Source organism: Lolium rigidum, chromosome 6, assembly GCF_022539505.1.
Source record: "Lolium rigidum isolate FL_2022 chromosome 6, APGP_CSIRO_Lrig_0.1, whole genome shotgun sequence".
Classification (NCBI taxonomy): domain Eukaryota; kingdom Viridiplantae; phylum Streptophyta; class Magnoliopsida; order Poales; family Poaceae; genus Lolium; species Lolium rigidum.
In genome coordinates, this window is record NC_061513.1 from 96,997,825 (window position 1) to 97,016,691 (window position 18,867).

The 18,867-nt window shown below is 48.1% G+C and overlaps 1 protein-coding gene across 1 annotated transcript; it reads right to left on the minus strand.

Annotated features, from left to right (window-relative positions):
- Positions 1 to 1,918: 1,918 nt before the first annotated feature.
- On the minus strand, positions 1,919 to 10,640 carry LOC124666794. The gene is made up of 9 exons (XM_047204121.1): positions 10,542 to 10,640; positions 6,812 to 10,285; positions 6,181 to 6,342; positions 4,165 to 4,320; positions 3,875 to 4,024; positions 3,695 to 3,796; positions 2,601 to 2,710; positions 2,412 to 2,530; positions 1,919 to 2,176 (listed from the first exon to the last, which is right to left on the minus strand). The coding sequence occupies exon 2, from the start codon at positions 10,260 to 10,262 to the stop codon at positions 9,072 to 9,074; it is 1,191 nt and encodes a 396-aa protein (XP_047060077.1). The 5' UTR covers positions 10,263 to 10,285; positions 10,542 to 10,640; the 3' UTR covers positions 1,919 to 2,176; positions 2,412 to 2,530; positions 2,601 to 2,710; positions 3,695 to 3,796; positions 3,875 to 4,024; positions 4,165 to 4,320; positions 6,181 to 6,342; positions 6,812 to 9,071.
- Positions 10,641 to 18,867: the final 8,227 nt, after the last annotated feature.

Sequence of the window (18,867 nt, forward strand, 5' to 3'; positions counted from 1 at the left end):
ATTTGGAGTTTACATGCATTTTACTGCTAAATTTCTGAATTTACGACACCAAGTTCTTAAAATGATACTGCAATATACAACCGTGCGGAACATCTCTCGTATTTTTCTGGCTAAAATTAATTGAGTGTATAGATATCTAACTTTAGATAAATATCCAACATATTTTATGAACGGGGGAAGTAAAAATCTTTGAAATAGTATGAATTTTGGTATATCTTGAGCTCATTAAAGCTGGGGCTCCATTTGGAGTTTACATGCATTTTACTGCTAAATTTCTGAATTTACGACACCAAGTTCTTAAAATGATACTGCAATATACAACCGTGCGGAACATCTCTCGTATTTTCAGTACTCCCTCTGGCTAAAATTAATTGACGCGGCCATACTATGTCCAATACAAGTATACATGGGAGTAGGTGTTTACCGTGGTATGTCATGAAGCCATGTAAGAGCATCTCCACTCGTCCCCCGAACAGGCCCCCGGCGAGCGTTTTTTCCATCCGGACGGCGTAATTCGGCCCAGTCGCGCCCCCGGTTCCTCGTTTTCGTCCGGATTTGGCCCTTCATCCATCCGGCGAGCCCACGCCATCCCCGGCCCCCCGGGGAGCGCTCGGGGAGTCCGGACGAAACGAAAGCGCGCGTGGCCCCAACTTGTCGGCGACAATGGCCTAAGTTTGTACGGCAATACCCTCGTCTTCCCGATCTACGGCGAAAGCTTTGAACTCTCAAGTGGTGCAACATAGATAGATTATATATATTTCGAATATAATTCGAATAAACATAAAAATTACATATAAAAACTTTAAAACAAACTTAAACTACTTCTTCTTCCTACATGGCCCCGCCTCATCGTCGTGGCGGCGACGCTTCCGGCTCGTCACCTCCTCGTCCGAGGAAGTTGAGTCCTCCTCCTCGTCAGTGTCCTCAACCTCTTCGTCGTCCTCCTCCTGCTGCTCCTCCTCCTTTTCCTCGGCCTCTTCCTCGGCCTGCTCCTTGGCCTCTTCGTCCTCCTCCCCGTCCTCCTCGTCGTCATCCCATTCGTCCTCGCTGGCCGGCGGGGGGGAATCGTCGCTGCCGGACGATGCAGCTTTATCCCACCAATGGCGCCATCCAGGCGGCTTCCCTCGCTCGTCGGTGTCCGATGGCCAAGAGAGATCGCTCATGGTTGACGGAGGATGGTGAGGAGAGAACAGATGAATGGCGTCGGCCGTCGGAAACCGTATATGTAGGTCTCTCGACGAAGAGAGCGGCGGTTGCTCTTCCGCGGAGTTCGTGCTCCATTACGGCGGTTCTCGCATCGAGGCCACTTCGACCGTTCCCGACGAGTCGTTTCGGCTCTCCAGACCACTTCGCGACGGTTCAATGCGTCGAGGGAACTCCGACGATTGCCCTTCCCGGTGACTGCGCCGTCGCTATGCACGCGGTGGGTGCGCGTCAGTCGGCGACCATGGACTCGCGGCTGGAAAAATGGGCCTCCTCAGGCCACAAAATACATCCATTCGGCGCTAAATAACGCCGGATTTCGGCCTGGGGAGCCCCAACGGCTGGGGATGCTCTAAATTTTCGATAAAAACATGATTGTACGTTCCCTATGGAAAGCAAGGTGTAGAAAAGGCTCGACAAGATGGTGTTCTCTATGTACAATTCTGCTTAAAATGTGGCTGTTTTGCACGATTGCAACATCATATCTCCCACTCGATAACCCCATTCTTCATCAAATTTATTTCTACTGTCACAGTAAGAGCTGAACTCTCGCCAACGAGTAAATTTTACCTCATGACATCACAGGACTCGAAAGTGAACTAAACGAGCACGATCGACGCACAAACACAGGACTCAAGGTGAACCAAATTAGCACGATCGACTCACAAACACAAACAAACTCGTACCATCTTCGCACTATTCTCTTTTTCTTACGTACAATTCTTCCCACTTTTATTCTGCCACCTGATTTTATTGCAATCGGATGCCATGCTAATAAGGCGCTATCCTGCTATTACAAGAACTGATCCAGTGGCCCACGAAGCACTGCCACGTACACATCCAAAGGTGATTCTCCCGCATGCTTGTCTCTTGCACATTTCTCAGATCTCACGGAAAGAGCTGATTGTCCGGAAACCATGATTCTCAGGAAGTGGTGCATTCCCCGGGCGAATAGAGATTATTACATCGAGACCTGAAGAGAAACAATGTTAGATAAACAGTGAAATCCAAGTCTATCCCAAGAGAGAAGATAAGATATTAAGAACAGAAGCACATATACAACCGTGCAATAATGAACACAATATCTTAGCTCAGGAGTGGCACACGCAAGCCAAAAAAGTGTGAACACTCCATAAGACGTAAACATTATATTTACATGATTTGTCTACAAATATCCTAATATTAGAATGGAACTAGCATAGGGGTACCTGCACTCTTTGCAGCAACGGCTTCTTCGAACACATCTGTGATAAATAAGATTTCAGATGGATTGTCCACCCCAAGTGATTTTGAGATCTCGAAGTAACTCCTTGCTTCTCTTTTATTTCTGTTCATATGAGAGTGTCATAATTCCATATTCATTTTTGAAGGGACAAAACAATAAATAGAAAGCTTACCCTGTTGTGGTGTCAAAAAAACCACACAAGTATTGTCGTAGATCACCATGGGATGAGTGGCCAAATAGTAGCCTTTGTGCCTCTCTACTGCCACTTGAGTATATGTAAACCTATTGGCAAGCATATGATCTTATATCAAGTGACTGGACACTTCACAAATCTAGGAATACATATACAAGACTATACGCTTGAAGCTGAAGTTCTAGTAATATCTTAACTACCAATCATAGTATACGACCATATCGCATGACTAAACCAACTTATAGTTATTATCATCATTTCTTGTTTACTCCTTTTAACATTATCCTTTTAAAGTTCAACACAGCTCAGTTACATCTAACGTGTTCAATTAATGCAATGAAAGGTTAGCACCCTTCTGTTCTATCAGAAATCATTTTTCTGTGCTTCTCTACATGCTAATAAATTCACTAGAACTTCTGACGACCTACTAGCCGATTTTTATTTTGGTTTTCTCAGTTTACGAGGGACTGAGCATTCTACTTTAGTCAAATCCATATTGCTTACATGCATCAGTCCTACATATGAAAGTAGAACAGACAAACCGCAGAGCAACTGATTTTTTTTATGACCATCTCAATGGTTGAGCACGGTACTGAAGTGAACTATTTGCTGTGAATGGCATACGCGTTTAGTACATGACCCACCCAGCAGCAAGTTAGGGAGAAGATCCCCGTGATCTCTCAATTAGGAGGTTTATCCTTTAAATTACGAAGATAACATTTAGCTTGGGCCATATGCCAATTACAAGTAAGATCTATGTGTTGTTACTTAAATATGAGTGTTAGTCCTATATGTAAAGACAACCCCCTATGAGAAATAAATCAAGCAAGAACTAGAACAACACTTCTTCTATTTGCCCCTAGGGGTACAAGCCTTTCCCCTAACTCCCTGCAACCCTAGTACACAACAGAGTGATTTACGGAGTTCTGTACTGGGTTCTGACCTAAATAACTCAGTCACGAAGTATGAACAATAAAAATAAGCATGAACAATAAACAGGTCTGATGACAATCCAAATTTATGCCACAAAAGTCAAAAATTTATACTTCGGAAGAGTTTGACCAAATAGATACCTTCACACCGTGAGATTGCCAATCCTTCAGCGCCCCGGGAACATCCTAAAAAACAACTCCGTGCAGTTCTTTGCTTTCAAATCCAGTCCTCCATATATGACCCTGGAATTAGCCATTAGAACAGAACTCCATCAAAGAAAAAGATATAGTTCCAGCTCTGAGAAGGAATGTGAAAGGTACCTGAAGTTGTTTCAATGATGTAATCTTCCGGTCTGCTTTGATCATGGACTCAACATTAGTGACTAACGAATTAATAACCTCTTCTTTGCTAGCATCACTGGGTGCAACTGGAACAGCCCCAACAACTCCGTTTCTCAGGTCTTCTTCAACCTGCATAATTGGTCAATAGTCTGTTAAACTTGAATAAACAAAGTAATTTGTGCAAGAGCAGTCAAACACGATATACTAGCATGATTAACTTTGATTTTAGATGCTTCACAGGATAGTTAAATTCTTATACCATAACTTACTTGGATGCGCAACAATTCGATGTCTTCTTTGGTTTCTTCAGAATCGTATGTAGAAATCAGATGCTTCCGCACATTATCACGAGCATAAGGAAACATAACATCAGTCACAAATGATATTGGAGTTGTTGTTCCTTCGATGTCAAGTACAACACAATGCTGCAATGAGCAAAAAAGTGTGAGTACTAGCATTCAACAAATAAGTGAACAGTTAAGTGCCCAGATATATCAAGCGTAAACCAGCTAAGGAGAAACACAAGCAAAAAACAACCGCTATAACATCCTATTTTCTCAAAGGGTTCTATGAAAAAATTCAGGTGCAAGGATGTTACTTGTGCAGAAGTTGTCTCATGTGTTTTCATTCAAAGTGTTTGAACTAATTAAAGCTATGTGATTTGTGTTAAGTCCATATATTAGAAAAATATCGATAGAGATACCCGTTAGCGATAGTTTACTGGAATATTTTCTCTTTTGGTGCGTTCTCCAGGAATTCCAAAGTTACTTTAATTTCTCATTAATCGACCCGGCTGGAACCCAGCTCCTTGGTCCATTCTATTCTCCCTCAGCCCACGCCAAAGCAACCAACACCAATTCATCATCTAGCCCAAGTTGCAGCCCAATCTCTAATCCTCTTTCTCTCACTTGTAACTTGTACTGTGTCACATTTCTTGAACACATGAAGCAGCACAGCATCAGGAAATTGCAGCAGTTCCTCTATCGGTTCATCTCCCCACTTCCTACTCTCTTCTATTGCACGTGCAAATTAAATCCCTGTCACCGCCCGCACTCATCCCCTTTATCTCTCATCTTTTTTCCTTGTTTAATCTCAACCAGAAACGGTAACCATTAGCGGACAGCCGTACACGAGCCATGCCATTTCTTGATCTCCATGCTCTATACAAAGCCAATACGAGGAAAGCAATCTGTTAGCACGCCTCTTCTCTCTGTTTTCTCTCGGACAATCTCACCTGAAGCCCACAAAAGAGTTCGCGCTGATGCTGCTTTCCCCGCGTCTGCTGCATAGTTCACTGGACCACCTGCTCCACAAGTAGCTTTGAGTCCAACTCCTTCCACTATCAGCGTCTCAACAATCTCGTCTAAATGGTGCTCATATCCACAAAATCTACACCGCACCATCACGATTCACGAGGGTAGTTCCATCATGCCTTCCTCTCCAGATTGCTGAAATATCGCCACACCATAAACACTGGCAAAGAGCTTTTCCTGGCGACTCCAACCATTACAGCGACACCTCAGGTTGCATAAATTTACCACTGGGATCTACTCCCTTCTATAGTTTGTAACTGGTTGTAATAATAGCTTATAGGGTGGAGGGAGTAAGTAATAATGCAAACTGAGAGCGTACCCATTAATGGTGACAGTTTTTTGGTAGAGAGAATATAAAAGGAAAATGGATGGGACAGCAACAGGACGAGTGCCTCAATTGATAGCAATTTAATTTTCCACTGGAAATTGAAGAGAGAAGGGAGTGGGTGGTGAACAAATGGAGGAAACTCTAGAGTTGCCTGCTGATGTGTGTGTTTGCTGGAGGTTGAAGAAATCTGACACAGATGCTACAGTTACATGTCAGAGAAAGAGAATTAGAGACAGGGATGAAGATTGGGCTGGGCTAGGCTGGTTGCTTGAGTCATTGAGTGGTGGGTGGGCTGAAGAAGATCAAAATGCAAATGGTTGAGAAAAATACGAACTGAACTCCTAATATTGTAACAAAATTCACACAAGCCAAAAGTACTATGCAGAATTCAACATAATTTCTCCAAGGCATTATTTGAACTCGAAATATTCCAATAAATAGACTCAACTCCAGTTCCATAATTCAAATTAACTCAAACATTTTAAACTAATTCAATAAAATACATGGGACTACTTTTACACTAAGTAACATTCCTGACTGAACAAAAAAACATGGAGAAAACATGATATTACAACAGCAGTTGCCCATGATATTGTACTATAAAGGAGGTTGAATTCACAAATCACTAGGAGCAAGGAACTGACCTTTGATGATTTGGCTGCATGAGCTCCATTAGGAACATCAGGACTTATAACAGTACACAATCTTTTGGCGCTGTTTATTGGACCATGCTCAGGAGTCGTCCAATCAATCCCTAACTGATACATCTTGACGGCAGCATCAAGAAGATAATGATAGCATTCAGCCTGAAAAGCAAGGCCATAGCAATGTAGTGAACATCTGCCCACATAGGCTATATCATGAACTCTATTTAAAAAGAGAGCTAAACTATCCCTCTACTAATATAGCTTACATGAGTACAGCCTAGATTCCCCGTAAAAAAAAGTACAACCTAATGTTGATTAAATTTCATAATCTAGATGCAAATTGCAAAATGAGCATTAAAACTAAAAGAGGAGGTAGCATGTGGAGATAGATTTAAGGACTTGTATTGAATGAACTGATAACCTAAAATGAAGAGACGAAATGACTATGAGAGGAGATGAGAAGAATGTTAGTCAGCAATAAGCACCCCAACCTGAAAACTGATTGATGTGTACCTCCTAGGAGGCGTGTAAACAAACTCTACCTTTTCAATGAAATGAAACACAAAGATCTCTTTGCGTTTTCTCGAGAAAACTGATGCAGAAACCTAGGTCATGGAAATAAAAATACCTGTGTCTTGGCATTGATCCAGGAGTCACCCCTAACATAAATTCCATGGTTCCGCACAAGCACAGCAGTTTATGATCAGTAAGATCAGCAGAGCAGTTTATGGTCTCAATTTGGCGCTAACTCATATGATGCTGCCCCACCAAACTTACCAGTTTGCCGCTCACTAACATGATGCTGCTCCAACCACCTTTGTCCAGGCATGAGCAAACACTGCACTACTTGGAGACTGAAGAAAAAGAAATAGAGGGAAAACTGAACACTTAAGCCTAAGCAACTAAGTTGTAGAACGATAATAAAGAAAGATAAACTGAAGATTATAGAATTAACACATACTTAGAAGAAAGAATACGATTGACAATTTAGAGGCTGAATACTGATAGGTCGTATTGAGAAAATAACTGAACAATAGTTAAAACTGAAAATACACTGCATGAGAGAATGAGGACTCAAGAAAGATACACAGAAGAAACTTGGCGTCACTAGAAGGACTAACATGGACTAAAATGGTTACTTGAAACTGAAAACTAATAAAAACACTCATGATACTATAAAATGAAAGTGAGACACGCTGATAGAAGAGAGAATCACCTACTGAAGACTAAAGTAACTGAAGAAGAAATAAAAACTGAACGAAGAAACATTTGAACTTTGGACAGTCCATCGAACATGCCAGGCAACAGATCCCTGAAAAATATAAGATAGTAAAACTTCCAAATCTGGATATAAAAACTTCTAGAAAACAAACTCCTACACTAATTTCTCAATAAGGTTCAGAGAGTGGCATATTCCTCCAGCAGACAAGCACCGCCACCGACAGTCATATTCCACCAGCAGCCAAGCATCATCACCGACGGTAACACCAGCTCATGGAGTGGTACAAGAAGAGATTCTAACTATCAATCTAGTACGCACAGTCCATTCATGAAAAAGTGAGCATGAGAAACAGAAAATACTAAAAAATGAATGCAAATGAGATAAACATCTGATCATCGATGAAATCAACTGCTGCTATGCCACCACACATCTCTGACCAACTTTATTCTCTCTACATAAGTAAGTAACAAACAATGACTGAAGAAATATGACATAATCATATAATGATTGAAGAGAAAACTGATAACCTGAAATACAAAACAGTAAAGACAGAAAATGAGCTATGACAAGCAGTGCAGAAAGACAAAAATGAATTACTGAAATACTGAGAAAATCTAAAGCACAAAATTAATGCCTTTGGTTTTGATACCTTTGGCGCTGTTGTAGAAAGAAAGAATTAAAAAAAGGTGCCGACTGAAAAATGAAGAGCAAATTTAAGAATGAACATATCAAAATATCAGAAGAAACAAAATAAAAATCAGAAGCACATTACATAAGAACTGAACAAATTAAAAACAGAAAATTTTAAAACTTAGGAAATGAAAGATTAGGTCATTACAAAGAAGCGTTATGTTCAAGCAGCAGAAACAGTGGGGAGAAGTATATGCAGTAAGTCTATGAAAAGAGAGCAGTAAATGTTGCTAAGGTTAAATAATTAAAGGCAGTGCACTAAACCTATGGAATACACAACCATTTCCCTTTGTATGGCTTACTCAACCAAATATCATTAGAAATATGCGAATGCATAGGATACTTGAAAGAACACAGGTACTAATAAACTTCAATGAGCCAGCAGAAGAAATAACAACAAAATCAAACTAGACAAGGTGCATCCATGCTTCTGGATTATTCAATGCTACAATTTAGAAAACTCAAACTCATCCAAGGACCAAACATGATTTATATTGAATCAATTAATCTGAACAAAATGTGCATCAAAGTACAAAAGGCTGAGGGTTCATCCGTATATGAAGAGAACATATGTTTAACTGAAAACTGAAAACATCCGTATTGGGACATGGAAATTATGTATCCTTATCATAAAAGGTGACTTTGCAGGTGAAGTTATGAACCATAATCAAAGGTGACTTTGCAGGTTAAGTTATAGACCAATTGTCTGTCATTACATGGACCTGGAGGCTAGCCTTCTCCATACATCTCATAAAAAGCAGTTATCTACTAGAAAGTGATAACAGAGCAATTGCAAAGCCCCTAACTGAATTAGTCACTGACTTATACATATATACTGAAAAAACAAAGCCGAGTGACCACATAGAGACACATCAGCACAGGATCCACGAATAACACAGTTTGAGATTACACCAAACTAAAACATTGAAGCTGAAAACATAGGAACTAATTTATCTCATGATTTTAGCATTTCATTTCACAGCCAAAATGCCACTGGATCCTGACGGATGGAACCAATTCTTGCTTCATGAGGCAGGCTGTAGCAACGAACCTTGCAGTGTCTAAGCTTGAGGTCTCTATTCGTGTCATAACTGAGGGAGAAGGTTTTCAAACGATACATAAAACGACCACCTTGGGGCCCGCCTCCAATAAAATCATCCGAATCAGGCCCCAGCAGCACCACGGGCACATCATCCTGATCAGTCTGTGTGTCATCAGTGCAGACACACTCCACAAGGCAGAATTTGCCCTGGCGCATGTGCACAAGGGTGGCACTTACATGCTGCTGCCCCTCAGCTAGGTCCCTGTTGTACACCTTCGTCTTGGTGTAGGAATACTGCAATCCTTGGCTAGTCGTGGTGCTGGCCATGGTGCAGCAGCAGAGGTACCCAAGTTTCTCCGGGTCTTTGGGGAGACCAACAAAGCCATCCAGGGAGGTGTCATAGTGTCCATGGCCGGTGAAGGGGAACACCCAACGACCACATAGTTTCCACACATGCTCCTTGGTGTCCAAGATGAAGGTGCCAACAGTGTCGATACTGACGAGGATGCATCCATCGGGTCGCACGGCGTAGGAGGAGACAGCTGAAAGTGAGAATGGAGGACAACTGAGTATCTTCCACATCCACAGTCCACTCGGTTCTGGCTTCTGGAGGAGTTCAAATGAGCCAATATCCAGAGCATAGAGCCTATCATCACTGACGGGGATGTAGAGTGGATAATACGGAAAGTTTGGTGGAGGTTCAGAGGAGATGGTAAGATCCTGGACGTCGATAGTTGGGATTCCCGCCATCACATCACGAGATGTTTGCATCGCCATGATCTTGGTGCCAAAGGCTGACGTGAACATATTGGGAAGCCCACGCATCGCCTGGATGCGCATGAAAGCTGGGAAGGGCTTTAAGCCGGACTGCTCAGAGTCTTCTCCTGAATCGGACGATTGCTCAGATCCTTTGCCTGAGCGGCGCGACAAGCTCACCTTGCGGATGGAGTATCCAGAGTTCCAGTCATCAAACACAAGGTAAAGGTGCTGCTTAGGCTTCTCCGGCAGATTGGGCTTAGGCTTCTCCGGCAAATTGTAGTTCGAAGAAGGTCTGGTTCCAGTCGTCGTCATACTCTTAGATCTGGTTCCAGTCATCCTCGTACTCTTAGATCTGGTTCCAGTCATCCTCGTGCTCGTAGATCTGGTTCCTGCGATTGGAATTCGAAGAAGAAACGATTGTCAAATAAAAATCAATCAGGCCCAATCGTCCGTCCTACTGCAACTCAACCCGACAAATCAAGTATCCAAATCTTAATCGAGGGCAACAGCGATTCGAATTCGATTGTCAAATAGAAAATCAATCACGCCCAATCGTACTAGCCACTGCAACTCAACCCGACAAATCCAAGTATCCAATTCTTAATCGAGGGCAACAGAGGAGAAGAGGGGATCGCAGGAACGCACCTATACAAGCCGAAGATGGTGCGTCGGTTGAGGTCGAGGCGGAGGCGGAGGCGGAGGAGGGTTGGATGCCAAGGGATTTTTTGGTATATAAAGAAAGAGAGGAAGGGAACCCTTGAAGTTTTCGGTGACCGGTGAACCTGATGGGGCCGTGCCGGAACTCATGGGCCGGAAAAATAAGCAGTTGAGCTTTTTTTATTTTAGAAACAAAATTGTTACCCAAGCCAAAAAGGCTTAGAAGATAAGATTTTTTCGCAAAAAAAAATAAGTAAGATATATATCTACATATTCCTTCCTATAAATGTTGCAGGATGACCCGGCCATCCAAGGCACCTGAGAGGGGCAAAACAATCTCGTTCACCCATTTCACGTGCGACAGTAGAACCAGCCTCCCGCTTTTCATACTTACCGTCCGATGCAATAAATTTTTGTTTACCTATCGCTACTCGTTCACTGTCTATGACATCTGGGCCCGTTTTGTGCGGGACGGGCAGCCAGAGGCAGCAGCGGGCGCTACCACGCGTCGCTCGTTTCATTGATTGTTCGGTGGAGCGGTGAAAACCTAGATCGGGATTGGCCTCTCCACCAATCCCCGCCTCCTCTCCCCTCCCCAGTCAGACGCTTCTCACTTCCTGCGGGAGCCCGACGGTGGCAGCGGCTGGAATGAAACGGGCGGACCTCACCGCTCCTCTTCCTGCGCTGAGAAGCAGCGTGGGCGGCTCCGCCCCGTGCCTCGCATCAGGAGGCATCGCGGACGAGGGCGCCGCCGCTGGTAGAGCGCCAGGAGGCCACAGTTGCCGCCGGTCGTGGACGTCATCGTGCCAAAAGCAGGAGAGCGCACGAAGGCGGGCAGCGGCGTGGAGAGTGGTGGCGGCGCGCGGCCTTGAGAAGCTCATCCACAGCCGGCAGGGCTCGCGATCTCCGGTCAAGGACGCCTCCCCCGCCTCGTCCTCCCCTGCCTCCGCACCCGGCGAGGACGGCCCAGCCACGATGTAAGTCTTCGACACTTCTTCCACGGAGGCACCTCGATCTGACGGCGCTAGATCCACCCAGCCACGGCTCAGGCTATATATGATTCGGTCGGGAAGGCCAGCCTATCGCCGGTTCTACCGCCGTAGATGCCCAAGCTGCCTCGTGTATTTTTCTTCTCCTGCGGTGGTTCCTCGAATTAGTTTCTCTCTGCCCTTGTAGTTGAGTTGGTTAGTTAGCTTTGTTCTAAAAGGCCCCGTATAACCCGCTCACCCCGTAAAATTCCGGCGGGATACGGGTCAGGCGCGATTTGGGGCGTCTAGCAGGCCCCGTATTCGGGCCGGCCCGTTTCGGCGGAATATGGGGCCCAGGAAATCGGCCCCGTCGCCCCCTACTTATACTGGGCGCAGGTGCGAGTGAGGGGTTAACCCCTCACTCGCAACCCTAGCTCTGCCGTGCGCCGCCGCCTCCTCCATCCTGCTCCGGCGAGCAATCCCTAAGTACCTACCTCCACATTTCACCCCAGCTTCGGCGTGGACGCACGCCGCCGCAGTTCCGCCTCGCCGGCGAGCGGATCGAAGCGATCTCGCTCGCCGGACAACGTGGAGGATGCGTGGCGTCTCCAATGCAAGACATCCGCCGCCGGGAGCCGGCGTGCTGCCTGCAGGTACGTCGGCGCCGCCTACGTCCCGCCGAAGCTCGTTGACTTTGCGGCGGGCGGGCGCTGGTACAACCAGGATCCGCCGATGAAGCCGATGAGCGGCCCCAAGTTCGACGAGTGGCGCGCCGAGTGGGAGCGCCGACGCTGGGCGAAGGCGGCTTGGAACGCGAGCATCGGGAGCACCAGCGCCGGAGGTGTTGGAGATATGCCCAAGAGGCAATAATAAAAGTGGTTATTATATATCTTTGTGTTTATGATAAATGTTTATATACCATGCTATAATTGTATTAACCGAAACATTGATACATGTGTGTTATATAAACAACAAGGAGTCCCTAGTAAGCCTCTTAACTAGCTTGTTGATTAATAGATGATCATTGTTTCATGATCATGAACATTGGATGTTATTAATAACAAGATTATGTCATTGTATGAATGATGTAATGGACACACCCATTAAGCGTAGCATAAGATCACGTCATTAAGTTATTTGCTATAAGCTTTCGATACATAGTTACCTAGTCCTTATGACCATGAGATCATGTAAATCACTTATACCGGAAAGGTACTTTGATTACATCAAACGCCACTGCGTAAATGGGTGGTTATAAAGGTGGGATTAAGTATTCGGAAAGTATGAGTTGAGGCATATGGATCAACAGTGGGATTTGTCCATCCCGATGACGGATAGATATACTCTGGGCCCTTTCGGTGGAATGTCGTCTAAATAGCTTGCAAGCATATGAATAGTTCATAAGAGACCACATACCACGGTACGAGTAAAGAGTACTTGTCAGGAGTAGAGGTTGAACAAGGTATAGAGAGATACCGATGATCAAACCTCGGACAAGTAAAATATCGCGTGACAAAGGGAATCGGTATCGTATGTGAATGGTTCATTCGATCACTAAGTCATCGTTGAATATGTGGGAGCCATTATGAATCTCCAGATCCCGCTATTGGTTATTGGTCGGAGAGAGTACTCAACCATGTCCACATAGTTCGCGAACCGTAGGGTGACACACTTAAGGTTTGATGTTGTAATAGTAGAACTTGAATATGGAATGGAGTTCGAAGTTTTGTTCGGAGTCTCGGATGGGATCCCGGACATCACAAGGAGTTCCGGAATGGTCCGGAGAATAAGATTCATATATAGGAAGTCATTTTATAAGTTTGAAAATGATCCGGTGAATTTATGGAAGGTTCTAGAAGGTTCTAGAGAAGTCCGGAAGAAATCACTTTGGAAGGCGGAGTCCCGGAGGGACTCCACCACCCATGGCCGGCCAACCCTAGAGGGGTGGAGTCCCAAGTGGACTCCACCAAGGGGGCCGACCACCCCCCTCATGGAAGGGTGGGAATCCCACTTGAGGTGGGAGTCCCACCTTGGGTAGGTTTCCCTACGCATGGAAGGTTTTGGGTTGGGGTCTTATTCGAAGACTTGTAGTCCAACACTTGGGGGTTCCACCTATATAATGAGGGGCCAAGGGGAGGGGGCCGACCACCACAACACCACCACCTTGGCCGCACCTCAAGGAGGCCGACCACCCCCTCTCCCAAACCCTAGCCGCCCCACTCCTCCCCCTCTCCCGCAACGCTTAGCGAAGCTCCGCCGGAGATCTCCATCGCCACCGCCACCATGCCGTCGTGCTGCCGGATTCAAGGAGGAGCTACTACTTCCGCTGCCCGCTGGAACGGGGAGAAGGACGTCGTCTTCATCAACACCGAACGTGTGACCGAGTACGGAGGTGCTGCCCGATTGTGGCACCGTCAAGATCTTTTACGCGCTTTTGAAAGCGACAAGTGATCGTCTACCGCAGCAACAAGAGCCTCATCTTGTAGGCTTTGGAAATCTTCAAGGGTGAGTCTCGTTCATCCCCTCGTTGCTCCCGTCTTCTAGATTGCATCTTGGCTTGGATTGCGTTCTCGCGGTAGGAAAATTTTTGTTTTCTATGCAACGAATCCCTACAGGAGGAGCTCCGCTCGCTGATGAGGAGGAGGAGGCCCCAGACTTGTTGAAGGCGCTACGACAGTCCCTCAAGGACGACGCCGAGAGGAAGAGGGCGGAGGAGGAAGAGGTGGCGGCAGCCATCGCCGCCGTGAAGGAGGCGCAGTTGCGGGAGGCGGAGGCGGAGGCGGACTCGTACATAGTCGACCTCTCCGAGTAGAAGTCGCGATCCATTTAGGATCGCACATTTTGGATGTACAAGCGTTGATCCGTATGTATGATCGACGAACTATGAATATGAAAGTTTCCCAGGGTTTTAAATTTACGAATTTACGGGGTGAAATACGGGGTCTGTTAGACGGAACGGTGTATCTACCAGCACTTTTTTTATACGGGGCGAAATAATCGCGATATGCGGGGCAGAAAAGTAAGGGGCCTGTTAGACATGCTCTTAGTTAGCTTTGTTCTACAGAGTAGTGCTAGCAAGGTGCTCTGTAACGCTGCCGATTTTTTTGAGGATAGGCTGTTTTGCCCTCTTTGTTTGCAAGTTATCTGCTTCTTTCGGTGTCATATAGGCTATGGTATCAGTTTTGTTACCGCCTGCTCCATGGCCATGCAATACTTATATGTATCTTTCTTTTGCTTCCACATTACTATGGTCCTTTAGATCTATTACACTTGCCTTTGGGTTAATAGGTTGTGACTGTTGCCTTGTTTCACGAACAAGTAGAACCGAACTTGGTCGGCAGGAGCAGTCGAAGAGGAGTGGAAGATGTGTGTCGTCGGAACGAGCGGACGACAGTGAGAGAGGCGTCTTGGCTCGGGACCGTGGAGATGGCGTTGTCGACTCCCATCGGCTTCCTTCGTCTCCCAGCCATAGCTGGCTCCAACCCCTCCTCTCATGTGGTGAGCATCCACACAGCCAGATCGACGGGCCTAATCTCTGGCGAGTTCCTCTTTCTTCATGTGCTCTACTTTTCAGGTTTCGCGTGAACAAATTGTAACTGTTCTTCAGTTAATGGAGGCAGAAGGAACTCAGCCGAGTCTTGTTATGTTAAATTTGCTAATAAATTATTTTGGTACTGTTGGAAGGCACTTGAGCTGTGTGCCAGCATATCAAAGACAGTCTATGACTCTGTGCGCTTTCTCGAGAATGAAATGCTGTTATATTTACGGGTTCTTGTCTGGGTGCTATGATTTAACTTTCTTTGCACTATCTCTTACCAGTCTTTGTTCTTTCTCAGGATATGAGGCCAGATTTCGCGACTTGCACCTTTGGCAAGTTATTCAAATCAGAACCCCGTCAACTCTGAAGTGGCTGGTATATCAATGTCTATAACTCCCAGAATTCCCTACTTCACTTGCACATGCATGCTTGATGTTTATCTTGTAAAAGTTAACGAGTGAGATGGTGCCTGATTTTACTTGCTCTAAATTTTGCATGGAAATGCTTCTTCAGTTCTCCCATACTCATAGCACCATAAAATATCCTTTTGCAGATTTGCTTTCACTAAGGAAAACTTTCCTTTTTGTTTGATATGCACCCTGGTTTGCTAACCAACCAAATCAGCTACCAGAGTACTCACTAATATTTGATTATTTCATATTTTAGGCTGCAGAGGAATTACAATTATGTTGTTATCTTAGATTTTTTCAGGCTTTATTTTCATCTAGCGATGTATTTTAGCTTACACTGACCTGACCTTACATCGGTTGCTTATGTTTCTCCCATACAGCTGTTGATCTGTCTGTCGATACCTTGTTTTCTGACCGCACCTGCGACCCTGCCTCCATCCGCCGCCGCGCCATCCTGGAGGTGGTGGAGGTCAGCCCCGCTCGCCACCCTTCCCTAGCGCCCTCCGTCAAGCGGCTGACCTACCCTATCTCCATCGACATCGTGCGCTACGAGGCCGTCCACGCGCCACCACCAGATGCACAGGACGGCGGTCGCTTTGGTGGTAACCGCCGTGCGCCCGATGGCCAATCTGACCAGGGCTGTGACGGGCAGCACCATGGCGGGCCGCCCTCCGCGGCGGCGCAGCAGGAAGCGACGCCGCCCCAACTCCCCCGCCGCCGGAGGCAGAGCCGACGGGCTTGCCATGGACGCGTTCTCGTGGCCTCTCCCTGTTCACCGCCAGCGTGCTAATGGGTTGCGCGTCTCCGACTCCTGGGGCGCCGCCGCCGGACTCTGCCACGCCGCGCCGCCGCCACCGCGCCGCGCCGCCGCCGCCGACAGATCCATGGCGCCGTGGCTGGGACGTCGTGGAGCCCACCGTCCTCGTCGCCGTGCCAAAAGAGGAAAGCTCGCTTGGCGCCGAAAAGAAGGGCAAAGCTGCAACGTGGGCCCCAGGCCTGCATGCACAACGGCTCCGGACGCGTCGTGCCAATCTGCTTTGGCCACGCCAGTCCAATAGACAGCTGGCCCTTGCATGGTTCCTGCCCCGACCATGACTGCGGTGGAAACATGAGGTGTGGACCGGACCTTGGCTTCTGTTGACCGCGTCCACGGTCCAGCGACCAGCGTGGACCGCAGCTCCTCGTCGCCTTCCCAGGCGCTAGAAGCTGATGATCCCGAGGCCAACTGGCCAGAAGCGTCCAAGGAGCAAAGCGAGGGGCAAAGCAGCTTTGTGGACAGCGAGGTTCCAGACTCGCTGCCATCTGTCCCACGCGCAGCTCCCGAGGAGGATCCCTTGTCGCCCACCCCTGCTGCTACCGCGGGCCGCCCTGGAGACGAAGGCGAACGTGGCCTCGCGCCACTTTTCGAATCTCCACCTCCTGCCCGTTCCCCATGCTCCGAGGCTGATGTCGAGGCCCAGCCCGCCACGCCTGAGCCCACGACGACCGTGGTGGCCCAATCGCCCCCTCCCGCCAAGCAGCAACCCTCAAACCATGGTTTCACCAACCATCCACCGCCCCGCCAACCGCTTCGCCTCGCCGCCGATCACCATCCACCGCACTAGGAGGAGAGTGACGTCGTGCGCCACACAAGCTTGGACGCTTGGAGACTTCCTCAAGGCCGCCACCAAAGACATATCCGCGGCCCTACCTTGCCCTAGACGACAACCCCGACGCCATGCGCTTTCCTCCTCGCCGCGCCGTGGCCGCTCCGCCAAGCGTGCCACTGCGGCGGCAACGGCGGCCGCGCCACCAACAACTGAGCGTCGCGCACAGGTCCAAGTGCTCCGCACCATCGGCATCATCGGTGTTGACCAGGTGATCACCGCCGCGGAAATGCGCGCCTACGACAACATCTTCGCCGCGCCACTGCCCCGGCACGTGCTGAAGGCCATCGCTGCGCTGGTCAACCGCGAGCTCCCCGATGATCCCCAGGAGCCGCTCCCCGTCGACCACGTCTCCAATGCTTAGAAACCTCAAGATCTGCATTTGGAACGTGCGCGGCCTCAACGCCAAGGCTCGCCGCACCGCCATTCGCTCCCTCATTCTCTCCTCTGGCGCATCTATTGTATGTCTTCAGGAAACCAAAATGGAGATGATTCCGTCGTATATCGTGCTTGAGACACCGTCGACGACTGCACCTACCGCCCGCGGGCACGCGTGGCGGTATCTTGTTGGCGTGGAAGAGCAGGGAAGTGCTCGTCACTGACCCTATGTTCACCACCAATGTGCTCACGGCCAAGGTCTCCGGCGCGGACCCCCTTCCCTGGTGGATCTCCGTCGTTTACGGCCCACAAGACGATGATGAAAAGGTGGCGTTCCTCGACGAGCTACGACACATCTCTGCCACCTGCGCAGGCCCGTGGCTGCTTTGCGGTGATTTTAACCTCATCTACCGCGACGAGGACAAAAACAACATCAACCTCAACCGCCGTCTCATGGGGAAATTTCGCCGCTGCATTAACGACCTTGCCCTCAAAGAAATCTATCTCAACGGCCAGCGTTATACCTGGACAAATGGGCAAGATCCTCCAACCCTGGTGCTCTTGGACAGAGCCCTTTGTACCTCGGACTGGGAGGATTTGATCGGCGAATGCCACCTACGCTGCCTCGCCTCTGTGCTCTCTGACCACAGCCCCTTGCTGCTCGATTGCACCCCTTCCCCGACCGCCCACCGCCACTTCCGGTTTGAGGAGTTTTGGCTCCGGCAAGATGAGTTCCACGACGTGGTCACCGCGGCCTGGAATTCTGTCAACCACCCTGACCCGTTCCAGCGCCTCTGGCTGCGCCTGCAAGCCACCGCCAAGGCACTCACCAGCTGGAGCGCCCGTACCGTGGGCAGCGTACGGCAAAGGATGGCCATCTGCCGGGAGGTGATCGCCAAGTTCGACAAGGCCCAGGAGGATCGCCTCCTCTCACCGCTTGAGAGATGGCTGCACCAAACACTCAAGGTCACTTACCTAGGGCTGGCATCCCTCGACCGCACCATCGCCAGGCAGCGATCACGCCTCGCCATGCTCAAGGACGGCGACGCCAACTCCGCCTACTTCCACCAGCACAGCTCCTTCCACCGGCAGAAGAATCGTATCCACAGCGTCCTCTCTGACGGCCACTTCCTCACCGACCACAAAGACATGGCCGAGGCTGCGTTCACGCACTTTGACGCCCTGCTTGGCACGAATAGCACGAGGGACATCGCCCTTGACCTGCAAGAGCTGATCGCGCCCTCGGAGGACCTGCAAGACTTGGACGCCCCTTTCACGGAGGCTGAGATCTGGAGCGCGATCAAGCGCCTCCCCGCGCGGAAAGCACCAGGGCCCGACGGCTTCACAGCGGAATTCTTGCGCGCTTGCTGGAGT